At 34.8% G+C, this 12,593-nt stretch overlaps 2 protein-coding genes across 2 annotated transcripts, besides 7 other annotated features; one reads left to right on the top strand and one right to left on the bottom strand.

The window, feature by feature from the left end:
• Nucleotides 1-189: 189 nt before the first annotated feature.
• Nucleotides 190-216: a microsatellite.
• Nucleotides 217-1,218: 1,002 nt separating this feature from the next.
• Nucleotides 1,219-1,318: a microsatellite.
• A 1,858-nt stretch (nucleotides 1,319-3,176) lies between these two features.
• PVX_091710 (hypothetical protein, conserved) lies at nucleotides 3,177-8,246 on the top strand (the record flags this gene model as incomplete). Its single annotated transcript, XM_001615285.1, has 1 exon — nucleotides 3,177-8,246. The coding sequence occupies one exon, from the start codon at nucleotides 3,177-3,179 to the stop codon at nucleotides 8,244-8,246; it is 5,070 nt and encodes a 1,689-aa protein (XP_001615335.1).
• Nucleotides 7,354-7,376: a microsatellite.
• Nucleotides 8,022-8,048: a microsatellite.
• A 340-nt stretch (nucleotides 8,247-8,586) lies between the features above and the next one.
• Nucleotides 8,587-8,609: a microsatellite.
• Nucleotides 8,610-8,951: 342 nt separating this feature from the next.
• PVX_091705 (ABC transporter, putative) lies at nucleotides 8,952-11,804 on the bottom strand. Its single transcript, XM_001615284.1, has one exon. The coding sequence runs from the start codon at nucleotides 11,401-11,403 to the stop codon at nucleotides 9,025-9,027; it is 2,379 nt and encodes a 792-aa protein (XP_001615334.1). The 5' UTR covers nucleotides 11,404-11,804; the 3' UTR covers nucleotides 8,952-9,024.
• Nucleotides 9,849-9,879: a microsatellite.
• Nucleotides 11,160-11,266: a microsatellite.
• Nucleotides 11,805-12,593: the final 789 nt, after the last annotated feature.

Genomic DNA, 12,593 nt, shown 5'->3' with positions numbered 1-12,593 from the left:
TGAAAGAATAATATATTAACATGTTCAGTTGGCTACTATTTCTAATGAAACATAAAATGGTGCCTATATGTTCATTAGTATCTTATACTTTCTCTTTTTAGCATACTTTATAAAATATCATTGAACGCAAAAATAGAATGTATCCACCGTATTAAATTCACATACAAAATAGTTTATAAATGATTTGTTAGTTGTAGGAAAAAATAACAATAAATCAAATGCTCACACTTAATAGTTACAAAAAAAAAAAACAGTCTATTACCCTTTTCCTGCGTAATGGAAATAGACAAAACTTTTTGTAAAAAGTGCACATTCTTTTACTGATACGTAATAAAACATGCTTTGTTGTGCCTTCTCAGGAAGAGAATTTTGACAAATGTTGCTTAAACTTTTCTTTAACGTTATGCATTTCCCATGTTTCTTTCTTTTACTTCTTTGTCTATAATATATTTGCGTTTAAGAAATGTGACATTGGGATTATAATAAAATAATTGTTTTGTGAAGACGAATCATCTCATTTATTTATCCATACTTGTGTAGTTTTTAATGTAATGTTTCATGTACATTCTGAAAACAAATGTTTTATATAATTTTTTTAAAGTACACTTAAATTTTGTGTTACGCAACATATAATGTGTATCCCTGTGTAAAAAAGAAGGAACGTATTTTGCAGGACTTTAGTTCAGAGTTAATATTTCGAGCAACATTTGTGTTGTGGTGTGCTAGTAACCTCCACTTTATTTTACCTATTGAACAGAGGAATTTACAATATCCTTACCACTTAAAATGGGAAATGCAATAACATTCAGAAAATGTGTAGAACTTTATTTGTCATATTTTATAAAGCAAAATGGACTTGATCCATATGTGCATGACTTTAAGCCTATAAATAAAAGAGTCCACAGCTTATCAAATATATGTTAGACCATTCTCTAAGTATTTATAGAATATCTCTAATTGTTTTAAAAGTAAAAGATGCTTTAATAGGATAAAATTTAGTTTACATATTTTCTGTTCATTGTCTTTTTGTGTTTCCTTATAACATCCATAAAAAAAAATTCTTTATATGAAACACTTCATAAATTGTTAAAAGATACGCAAGAGAAAGTTCTTTCTTAGTATATATACACTTTTGCGCATTCGACATGTTCCACACGTGACACTTTAAGATTTTATAAATATCATAAATACATAGTATGGCCGTATAACCGCATTGTTTTGAACCAGCGCATTGAACGTCTTTCTCTTTTTTACATCAGGAAAAATGTAATTACAATCTTTTCTTTTTATTGTGTTTGGTGTGAAAAACACATGTCTTTTCAATCTTAGAACCATTTTCACAGAAACTAAGTATAACCTTTGGATATCACTAAATTATGTATTAGACAAAAAAATATAATGTAAAATATAAACAACAAAATAACCAAGCGGATTCACGCTTCTATTAATTTCACTACTTTTCTAAATTTTTGAATGAATATATTTTGCCCATAGATGTGCAATAATCAGCGAAAGGGATACCTCAATGAAATGTCACAGGAAAAGTTAGGAGTTTCTTCTTAAATGATGAAACGTATGTTTTTTTTTATCTGATGATTTGACTGAAAAAAAAGTAAAGCAGTTGAGAAAAAATAAACTTTAGCCATATGACATAAGAGAATGAACCCATGGATTCAACAAATAATAAAGAAATAGAATGTGTAGGAATGCGTGACCTGTTAAATTCTTTCGTTTTAAATATATACGTGGATTTTTTTTTTAAGACAAAGGTTAGGAACAAAGTATTTTTTTTCTGTGTCTGCTTAATGGAATAGCACACTGAAGTGAGGGAACTTTATACAAAGAAGCGTAGAAAAACCTCCATTCAGTTTCACAAAATGAAAAAACACATTTCTCCGTTAAACACTAAAAAAAAGTTGTTAATTTGTATAGCAAAAATATCGCTTTATAAAATGAATAAAGTGATATCTGCTGTTCTTTTAATTTCCTTAATTACCCCCCAAAGTGCTGCATATGAACACGACACCATTTCGAAATTTGCAATTTTAAGGTAGCGTATAAAGTTTCACTAATTTTCTTCATGAAAATTTCAACCGTATATTTTTGTTCGTAAGAAATCATGTGTCCCACTACTCTAAAGCAACTTACAAATACTTAAGCATGAAGTTCTTTCATTTTTAAAATAACGTCATAAAAAATATGCAGTCTAAAAAGAACAATATTCACATATATCAGTTAATTGCAAAAAGAAACAAAACCGAGATCGGAAAATACGAACGTTGGTGAGAACAATGAAAAGTAATCAATATTTTCGCTTCTGACATTTTCACATTTGTGAAGATTATTGTTTAACGCATCCTACCTTCAGCTGACACGCCAAACTTAAACGTCATTTTTTTTTTTTTTTACGTAGATTATAGCTGTATAGCTGTAGACATGATTATTACATAAATAAAAAGGGTGTGTGACATTCCAAAAACGTTAACTAGCTTTAAACTATTTTGTACACATTTTAAAAATATACATGAACGGTTCATAAAAAAAAAAAAGTTATTTATTGAAAAAGGTATAGTACTATTGCAGCTAGCCATTTTTTGTGTGTGCATTTGGGTATAGAAAAGTGAAATATTCATATGATCTTTTTTTTTTTTTTTGCTCATTTCGTAAAATACATATTTCCATATATATGGCTTTTTTATACGATATAACTGTATTCTATATTACATGTTGATTTAACTTCCAAAATGAGCAAACTGCTGTTTATTTTTTAAAGGTATAAAGTGTCTACGTCTTTTAAAAAATGCATGAACGTTCATAATTTTATTTTCAATAATTAAAAAAAAAAAAATATATTTAAATAAAAAGTGTAGACACCTTTATTTTCATTTTATTTGCACTTTTATTCATTTTTCGTTTTTTTTTTATTCTATTTTTGTGTTTATATGTGTATATATAACCTTCTTGAAGCAGTTTCAATAAAGGGCGAAATATATACATTCCGGATTATTTATGCTTCGACAGATGTTCAATTATTGCACTGTTGATGTTATTTTCTGAAAAGTACACGCATGATGTTTTTTTGTAGTGCTTAAATGAGCAGATATTACCTTGTGTGCAATTTTTTTTTTTCATAGAAAAAATTGCAAATAATTCGTGTAGATACAATGAAACATATAATGGCAATTACAAAATGTTCAGTTATTAACATTTTGTTCTTGCTACTTCTGCTTTATCAAGAATGTTTAAGCTGTCAAAAAGCGCCAAATAATGGCAAGAACAACTACGGATTAAACGATGATGAATTAGGGGCAATCCTATTCGGGCTTAATTATGACTCAATAGCCAAAAATAAAGACAATTTGGAAAAAAGGAAAAATGTAGAAAATGAATCCATATTCCTTCGTAATTTTGCCAATGAAGACACATCGAAAAACACACAGAGTGAAAAAGCACAAAAGGAAATTAAAATTGAAACTGAAACTGAAAGTGTGAACAGCAACGAAAAAGAGGTTGCTACGTCACAGAAGAGTGACACAAGCAATAAGAATTCGTCCGTTGAAAATGAAAAGATTGAGCTAAAGAATGATGAACTGTTAGGGAAAAATTTTGAAAAGGATAAAGTAAACAAAAAGGGAGATAACACAAACACTACTAATAATCATGATTTAACAAATAGCAGTGAAAAACAAGGTGTAGATATTAGGGGGTCCAAAAATATGAATAACTACCTACAAAAAACAGGTGACACGAATATAGAAAAATCGGAGTCTCTGCAAAAAGATGTAAACATTAAAAATCATAATGAAGAAGCTAATGACGCGAAAAGGTTAGATAGCGCACAAACAAACAATGAAAAGAGTAAAATATCGAAAGACACCATCGATAAAGATGTTCAATCGAATGAGCTCACAAACTTGGCCAGTAACAGGTCAAATAAAAAATCTCAAGGATTAGCTAAAAAAGAGAATGAACTCAAAAGCGCCAATTTGGAAGAGAATCATAATGCAAAAAAAGACTTACTAAAAAAGGACCAAAAAAGAGAAGATGGCAAAAAAATAACGCATCCTGAAAATTCCAACAGTGATCAGTATGGTGTGCAAGTCTCACTAAATGATGAGGAAAAAAATACAAACACTAAGAGTGTATCCCATTCTGAAGATCATAGTGCGAGCTATTCAGGAGAAAAATTCGGTACGCACGTTTCGAATTCCCAAAAAGACATGCTGAAAAATATAAGACCAGTGCAATTCGATGAAAGCGCATACGGTAAATTAAATGGTGGCTCTCCTGAAAATGACGAAAATGAAATTTTAAACAAAATAAACAAAAACAATGAAAATAACTTTTCCGAAAAGGTAGCTTTAAGAAAAGGCACTAAAGACAGGAACGAATATGAATACTTCAAGCTGAAAAGTAATGACTTTAAAGTATTAGGAATAATAAATAAATATTCCTCAAGAGGGGGATTCTCCATATCGGTTGACTGCGGAGGGTATGACGATTTCGATGAAGTTCCAGGAGTTTCTAACTTATTGCAGCATGCTATTTTTTACAAATCTGAAAAAAGAAACACAACGCTATTAAGCGAATTGGGAAAATATTCATCAGAATATAACAGCTGTACTAGTGAATCCTCTACTAGTTACTATGCAACTGCCCATTCTGAAGACATTTACCATTTGCTTAATTTATTTGCAGAAAATTTGTTTTACCCTGTATTTAGTGAAGAACATATACAAAATGAAGTTAAAGAAATTAACAATAAATACATTTCTATAGAAAATAATCTTGAATCTTGCCTGAAAATTGCTAGTCAGTACATCACAAATTTTAAGTATTCGAAATTTTTCGTCAATGGAAACTACACCACCTTGTGCGAAAACGTTTTAAAGAATAGGCTCAGCATAAAAAATATTTTGACTGAATTTCATAAAAAATGTTATCAGCCAAGAAATATGTCACTGACAATACTGCTGGGAAATAAGGTAAATACTGCCGATCACTACAACATGAAAGATGTTGAAAATATGGTTGTCCACATATTTGGAAAGATAAAAAATGAGAGCTACCCCATTGATGGGGATGTCATAGGGAAACGAATTAATCGTATGGAATCAGAACGGGTAAATCTTTATGGGAAAAAAGACAGTTACAATGATGCAAATTTCATCCACATAGAGGGGCGAAATGAAAAGGAAGCTGCGTTTCTCCAATCTATGAATGAGCTCCATTACGCGCTTGATTTAAACCAGAAGAGCAGGTATGTTGAAATCATAAAAAAAGAAGAATGGGGGGATCAACTTTACCTATACTGGAGCTCCAAAACTAATGCTGAGTTGTGTAAAAAAATTGAAGAGTTTGGATCAATGACATTTTTACGTGAAATATTTTCTGACTTTAGAAGGAACGGATTATACTATAAAATATCTGTGGAAAATAAATATGTCTACGATTTGGAGGTTACCAGCATATGTAATAAATACTACTTGAATTTCGGAATACTGGTAAAATTAACACAGAGGGGGAGAACTAACCTCGCTCATTTGATACACATATGCAACGTGTTCGTTAACGAAATAGGTAAATTATTTGATCGTGATAGTTTGGACAAAGGCATAAGTAAATACATCCTTGACTATTACAGGGAGAAGGCACTGGTCACCGATTTGAAATTTAACAGTGATAATGTGAATGTAAGCCTCGATGATTTAGTAATTTATTCGAAGAGACTGCTGGTTCACGCTGATGACCCATCTTCCCTTTTAACCATTCATAGTTTAATTGAAGACAAGCATAAAAATGACTTTCGCAATCACATTAAAATAACAAGTTTGGTGGGGTCTCTAATTAGAAATGATAATTTAAATATTATAAACGTTGTAGACGCATTCAGCTTAACAAACCAGAGTCAAATTCCGAACACTGCCATAACGTATGCTTTAGGGGAAAATCCATATTTGGTTGGTCAGGGGGGAGTTACAAACGATGTAAATATTGCACTTCCAGAAATTAAGGTTTGCCCTTTCAACAGTTTTGACCATAACGACAACAACGTTTTACATGAAGAATCATTTTTCTGCGTCCCATACAACAATAGAGAAAACTTTGAATTTTCAGACACTAAGCCAATGTTTGTGTCTGAGGAAAATAAGAATGAGTTCAGAGCTAGCGTTTTGTATAGCATGCCCTGTTTGATTAAGTCATCCTACGGGTACAATGTTTATTTTAAGAGAGGTCTAACAGATGTTTCAAAAGTGAAAGCGGATTTCATTTTTTATTTCCCCTCTGAAAAGTTTACTTTTTATGAAGCTATTTTTTCCCGTATACACATAATAATTTTGAGGAAAAAAATAAAACTCTTCCTCACTGATTATGCTAGCTGTTCGGTAAATGTGCACATCAAGCGGAACGCAGAATCGTACACTGTGCACGTGGACACTAACAGCTATTATTTCGCAGAATTGTTTAGCAAACTAGGGGACCTCTTATCAGTGAAAGAAATCCCCTCCAAGGAAGAATTTGACGATGCTTATGATGAGTTAATTATGAACGTGAGAACTAGCAGAAAATTGGGAGCAGAAAATTCGCTAAGAATTATGCATTCCTTATTTAACAAATATGAGCCAACGGACAAAGAAATGGACGACATTTTAAGCGCATACTTCTTTTATCCCTCATATAAGGATTACACCAGGTATGTAGTTGATATATTTCATAGAAATTATGTTAGCATATTTATATATGGAAATATTGCAATGCCGACGGAGAAGGAGGACGAAAATGCAACTAGCCACACTGACCAGAGTGCTACCAATGGGGGCAGCGGCGTTCCGAATAGTAGCAGTAGCCATGTAAATGATAATGTAAAAGATAATGGTAATGATAATGATAATACTAATACCAAGGCTAATGTTGGTGAGCACAGATCGAGTCTGACGCTTTACGCCGAGGCGAATAACACAGGCAGTGCTTCCCCGTGGGAGAAGCGAGATCACAGGCTGGACGCACAAGGACAGCTCGGAGAACAGGCCTTCGCAGCAGATTCCATTCAAATATCTCACAACGGGGTAGGGATAGAATACCTAGTTAACCTGTCGGAGTCATTCATAAAGAAAGTGACCAATGGAGTTGTAAGACGAAGCGAGTCCACGTACTACACGAGCACGTTAGTTCATAATGAAGATGTCGAGATAAATATCCCCCATATGTCTCAAAATGGGAGCAGCTCAATAATAGTATCCTACACAATCGAATCAGAAAGTATGTTAAGCGATGTTTTAATTAACATTATCGTTGACTTAATATCATCCGAATTTGTTAAGGTGTCTAAACTAAGATATAATGATGGTTACATGGTTGAAGTGAAGCCATTTTTCGCGCGCTATGGATTAAGTGGATTGCTTTTTGTTATTCAGAGTTTTGAAAAGGATGTTGAAAAACTAGAGGCACATATATGCACCTTTGTAAAATATGTGATATTTCAACTGATGAACATTGGAACGTCTGATTTGGTGAAAAAGCTAGAATCTATGAAGGAGTATTATATCATAAATAACAGCATATTTACGTTCGACCAAGAGTATGCATCCATAACGGATCAGCTAACCTCTGGAATGGAGTGCTTTGACAAAAAATACAAAATTATAAAAATATTCGATGAACTGATTAATTGCCCCAAAATGATTATCAATAAAATGAACGCTATTTTAAAAAACTCCAAGAAGGCGATTTTTAAGGAATATAAAGCAGCTAAAGCAGTTGACGCGCCTTCTAGCAAAAGCGACGAAGTTGACGATGCGAACTCATACGTGTGCAATTATTCCCGCAAGGCGCCGGCGAAATTGTCAAGTGTGCAGTTGGCAGCGAATTCTCGGTCGGCTAAGAAAAAGCAACCCAAAGAGAGAACTCTGCGCAAGGACACACTTAGGATGAGAAAACCACACAAAATGGCGAACTTCATCAGTGTGTCAAATTTCGTTGAGATAAAAAGGAAAGGGTTCTTTCAGTACGTTATCGATTATTTTAGGAGTAACGTGAACTCGCCCTTGAATGACAGCAGCTATCTCGACTTCAAAAGCTGCGACGAAGAAATGTCCAAAAGGAACTTCCGCGTATTTTACAATTTTGCCAATGACGTAAATAAAATAAGGGAGTACTTTCTCCTCAAGTTTGCCAGCGATAAAGAAGTTAGGGAGAAGTGCTCCGTAGATTATGAAGAAATTAGACAGTACTGCAGTGGACACTAATGGTCACCAAACGGGGGAACATCAAAAATTACGTGAACATAGCAGCGTAAAGCTGAGAGCTAGGCATGACGTGATAAAGCCTATGCTTTGGGAGCGTCCCTATTTTATGTTTTTTCCGTATCGTATAGAGGGGGCCTGCCCACTTTTTAGGTAACTTTTCACGGGGCATTCACCTTTGCTGCTTTTTTAACATTCGATTGTGTGCCGTTTTGTCTGCACACTGCGTAAGCGGAGAGATATTTATCCCATTTGTTAACTCGTTGGATGTGCACCGTGACAAGTTAATAAACCCTTTTTTTTCGTGACTGCAATTTATTTTTACTTTTTCACGTTTTTATTAAGCGGCAAATTGGTGAGCCTCCGGTGGTTTGCCAATTTTGCTCCGCTTCCTCCCAATTCGTGTAAAATTTTAAAGTTGTATCAGCTTCTTTTCACCGTAGTGACACATTTACGTATGAATACTTTCGCACGGATGCGCATATATAAATGTGGACTTGTTTGCCTTGTGTCTTATTTTCAACCTGCGTAAAAATTTCCGCCTGTTTTATTTTTTTCCGTATGACTTTTGCCTCACCCGGGGGGTAATTCGACAATTTCGTTTAAATTGTTAATTATAGTGTTTATTTGGGTAAAAAAATAGGAAATAAAAAACGAAATGCGAATTGCAAAATGCGAAGGGTGGTGATCAGCTTGGGGAAATAAGCCCCAGCGCACACTACACACGTACAACCATGCGCGTTGCCGAAAATGGGCGCGATGAAAAAAAAAAACAAATGCACTATATCTTATTTTCCAGCAGCAACTTGGCATATTTATCAAAGTCATAGTCAATTTTAATCAACTCCTTCGTCAGGTTGTTTATGTGGTATATTTCATCTGCTACATGTTTTATCAAATACGTGTCGTGACTAATAATAATGAGTCCTCCCTTGTACAGATTTAAGGCCACAATTAACGCTTGGACGGATTCAATGTCAAGGTGGTTAGACGGTTCATCAAGAATTAGTATATTTGGATTTTTATAAGCCAAAATGGCTAGTGCCAATTTGCTTTTCTGGCCTCCAGAAAGGACATAAATTGGTTCGTACAAAACGTTCGTCGGAATGTTAAACTTGTTGAAGTATTTTATAGCTTCTTCTTCTTTTATATTTTTGTTGGAATAATTATACTGCAGCTGCTGAATGGAGTTAAAGATGGGATTTAAGCTGTCTACATGATACTGGGAGTAGTAACCGATATTGGCCTTATTGCTCACATGTAACTCCCCTTCGAAGGTGTCTATTAGGTTTAAAATAATTTTAATTAATGTCGTTTTTCCACTTCCATTAACCCCACAGATGGCAATTCTAGAGTCCATGTCTACTTCGAAGGTAGCATTTTTAAATAGAAATTCATGTCTAAACTGATAATCATCGCTACGTGCTGTAGTTTCACCTTCCCCTTTGGTGCCGTTGTGTGACTTGCCGTTAACTTTCCCGTTGGGGTCTTCCACCGTGTCTGCTATGATAATATTTGCGTTCTTTTTTATTTGTAAATTTTTAAACATTTCATTTTTAAAGGAAATATTTTTGAGCCGTATGAGAACATTGGATGTGTAAAACGGTTCCAAAAAGGAAAAGCTGAATGGAGTTTCTTCCTTTTCTAAATTTACTACAGGTAATTTGTTTAAGAGTTTTATCCTACTTTGGACCAAAGCTGCTCTTTTCGAGTTGCACCTAAATCTGTCTATAAATTTCTGCACGTGCTTTTTCTTCATCTCGATGGAATCATGTTCCCTCTGTTGTTGCAGTAGGTGTTCTACTCTAGTTTTTTCAAACTGGTCATAATTTCCAGAATAATAGGTTAACTCCTTCTGATGGAAATGAATAATATCGGTGCAAACTTCGTTTAGAAAATCTCTATCATGGGAGACAATAATGCACGTCTTATTTAATTTTTTTATATAATCTATCAAGAACTGTATGGTGTAGATATCCAGATGGTTCGTGGGCTCATCTAGCAATATTATATCATTGTTGCTGAAGAGAATGCGGCTTAGACAGAGTCTCATTCTCATGCCTCCGCTGAGGGAGTTGACTTTTTTCTTTTGTAAATTTGAGTCAAAACCTAAGCCACACAGAATTTTGCTGGCTTCCTTTTCCGCTTCTAAGTAGTTAATGCTGTTCAGTTTTTCATAAATGGTTAGTATCTTCAGGTCGATGTCTTTTTCGTCCCCTTCTCCCTCTTGGTCCACCGCTTCCTCCTCACGTTTCTGCTTCGCATCCCCCTGCTGAGTTTCTCCGTTTGGACACCCCCCATCGAGAGCCGACTTGCTCTTTTTTAATTCCAGTCGTTCCAATTCTGTCAACAGATCATGCCTTAGCTTGTCGACCATCAGAACACACTCCAGTACAGTCACATCTTCAAGAAATAAATCCTGTTCAATACACGCTATGGATATATCTTTTTTAATTTCTTCAATTTCGTATCTAGCTAGCTTCGCCAAGAGGGTACTTTTCCCTATTCCGTTTTTTCCTATCAGTCCATATTTATTCATTACATTTATTTTTAGAGTCGTATCCGTTAGTAAACTCCTTTGTCCAATACTTAGGGTAAAATTATCAATTCGAATGTCATACATTTTTTCAATTTTCGTTTTATTTTTACTTGAATCGGAGCAGTGTAGCAAATTATGCACCCGTACAGGGGATGGAATTTTAATTTTATTTTTCACCCATTCTTTAAACAAGTTCAGTTGCTTCTGTCTTTGTTTTTCTTTTTCTTTACTTATTCTTATGCTTTCACTGATAGGGATGCTCGTATTGTAATTAATTTGTTTTTCCTGTATTCCTAAAAAGGGGTCATAATATCCTACCACATCATTTTTTTTCCAGTATTCCTTTAAGTTCACCATTTTGGCTAGTTTTTGGCCATCCGCATTTTTGCCCTCATCCGTCCCTACTCCATTATTTTCTCTTTTCATATGTTTGTTAAAAATATCTGCAACGGTGCTCTTCTTTATTTTTTCATCCGAGAAGGTGGAAACTAAGTCGTACAGGTACTCTACCCCCTTTTTCTGAATTATGTGCTTTTCATCGTTTATCCTTTCTCGCAAGTAGGCCTCCGTTTCTTCATCTGGGTTGATCAGCTGCAGCACGCTCTCTATGAGTTCCTTCATGTTTCTTTCTTTGGCACGCCAGAGGGTGTGGCCTCTTTGATGCAACTTTTAATGTGTCACTGTTTTGTTTGCTTCTTTATTAGGTATCTTTTGTACATTTCCTGCGTGGGCACAGTCGAAATTTCTGCACGAACGGGCTGCTCAAGTTTGGAAGCCACGCGGTGGAGTGACCCTCCGTTGGGTATCTGTTCCGTTTGGGGTAGCTCCTCTCTTGGGTTCGCTGCTCCTTTCTGTATCGCTGTGCTGGGGGGGAGGGGGACCCGATCACACGGCGCCGCACATGCTTACAATTGAGGCTATCTAAACGATACACTTGTACGTATCCTTTTTTTGCCCACACCGACTACTTAGAGAGGGGGAAAAAAAGAAGTAAACAAAAGGGAAAGCGCGGAGGGAACGGGAAAAAAAAAAAAAAAAAAAAAAAACACTCCGATAATAACCCAAAATGAATTCAAAAACACAACATTATGCTTTACCAATGTGATGGAACATGGGAAGGAGAAAAAAAAAAATAAAATAAAATAAAAAATACATCATCCAGTGGGTGCCAAACTCATGTAAAACATTGGCAAAAGAGGAGTGGTAGAATATTTTTACATGTCACCTTGCCAGGAGATTACCTGCAGCTATGTTTAAAGAATTGCTTTTTTTTTCCTTTTCACTTAGCTTTTTTGCATTATGTAGGAACCGTTTCTCTATAAAAATTTGCTCACCACGTAGGGTCACCTTTTTGCTCCCTCTTTTCCCAACTTTGGGAAAAGCGCATGAATTAATTACAAGTTTGGCATGAGGGGGGGAAAAAAAAAACGGGTGTGCGTCCACATATGTACACAGGTTGCCTACGCCCAAGTTTAAAAGGTTATCCTCCTTTGTGCAGTCCCTTTTCTCAGTTTTGGTACACTGCACTTACGTTTTTTTAAACCTACAAAAGGGGATGTTACATTTTTCGTTCACGCTGAATTGCCTTTATTTTATACAATTCTCACGAGGTTAAATTTTACCCATTTTTCTTACCAAAGCTGAGCGACGTTGGTCTACTCATTATTCGTTGCTTTTTTCTTTTTATTGGGCCACTTTTTGGAAAGAAAATTCCCCAAAACGATTATGTTTTTCCTCTGGGAGCGGTCATATATAGCAACGCACATGGAAAGTGAACAGCATGACCAGTTGGTCATACGTTATAATGATAT

The sequence above is a fragment of the Plasmodium vivax genome, chromosome 9, assembly GCF_000002415.2.
Source record: "Plasmodium vivax chromosome 9, whole genome shotgun sequence".
NCBI lineage: Eukaryota > Apicomplexa > Aconoidasida > Haemosporida > Plasmodiidae > Plasmodium > Plasmodium vivax.
Note: the sequence above shows the minus strand (reverse complement) of the source record. Positions and strands in the feature narration are given on the sequence as shown.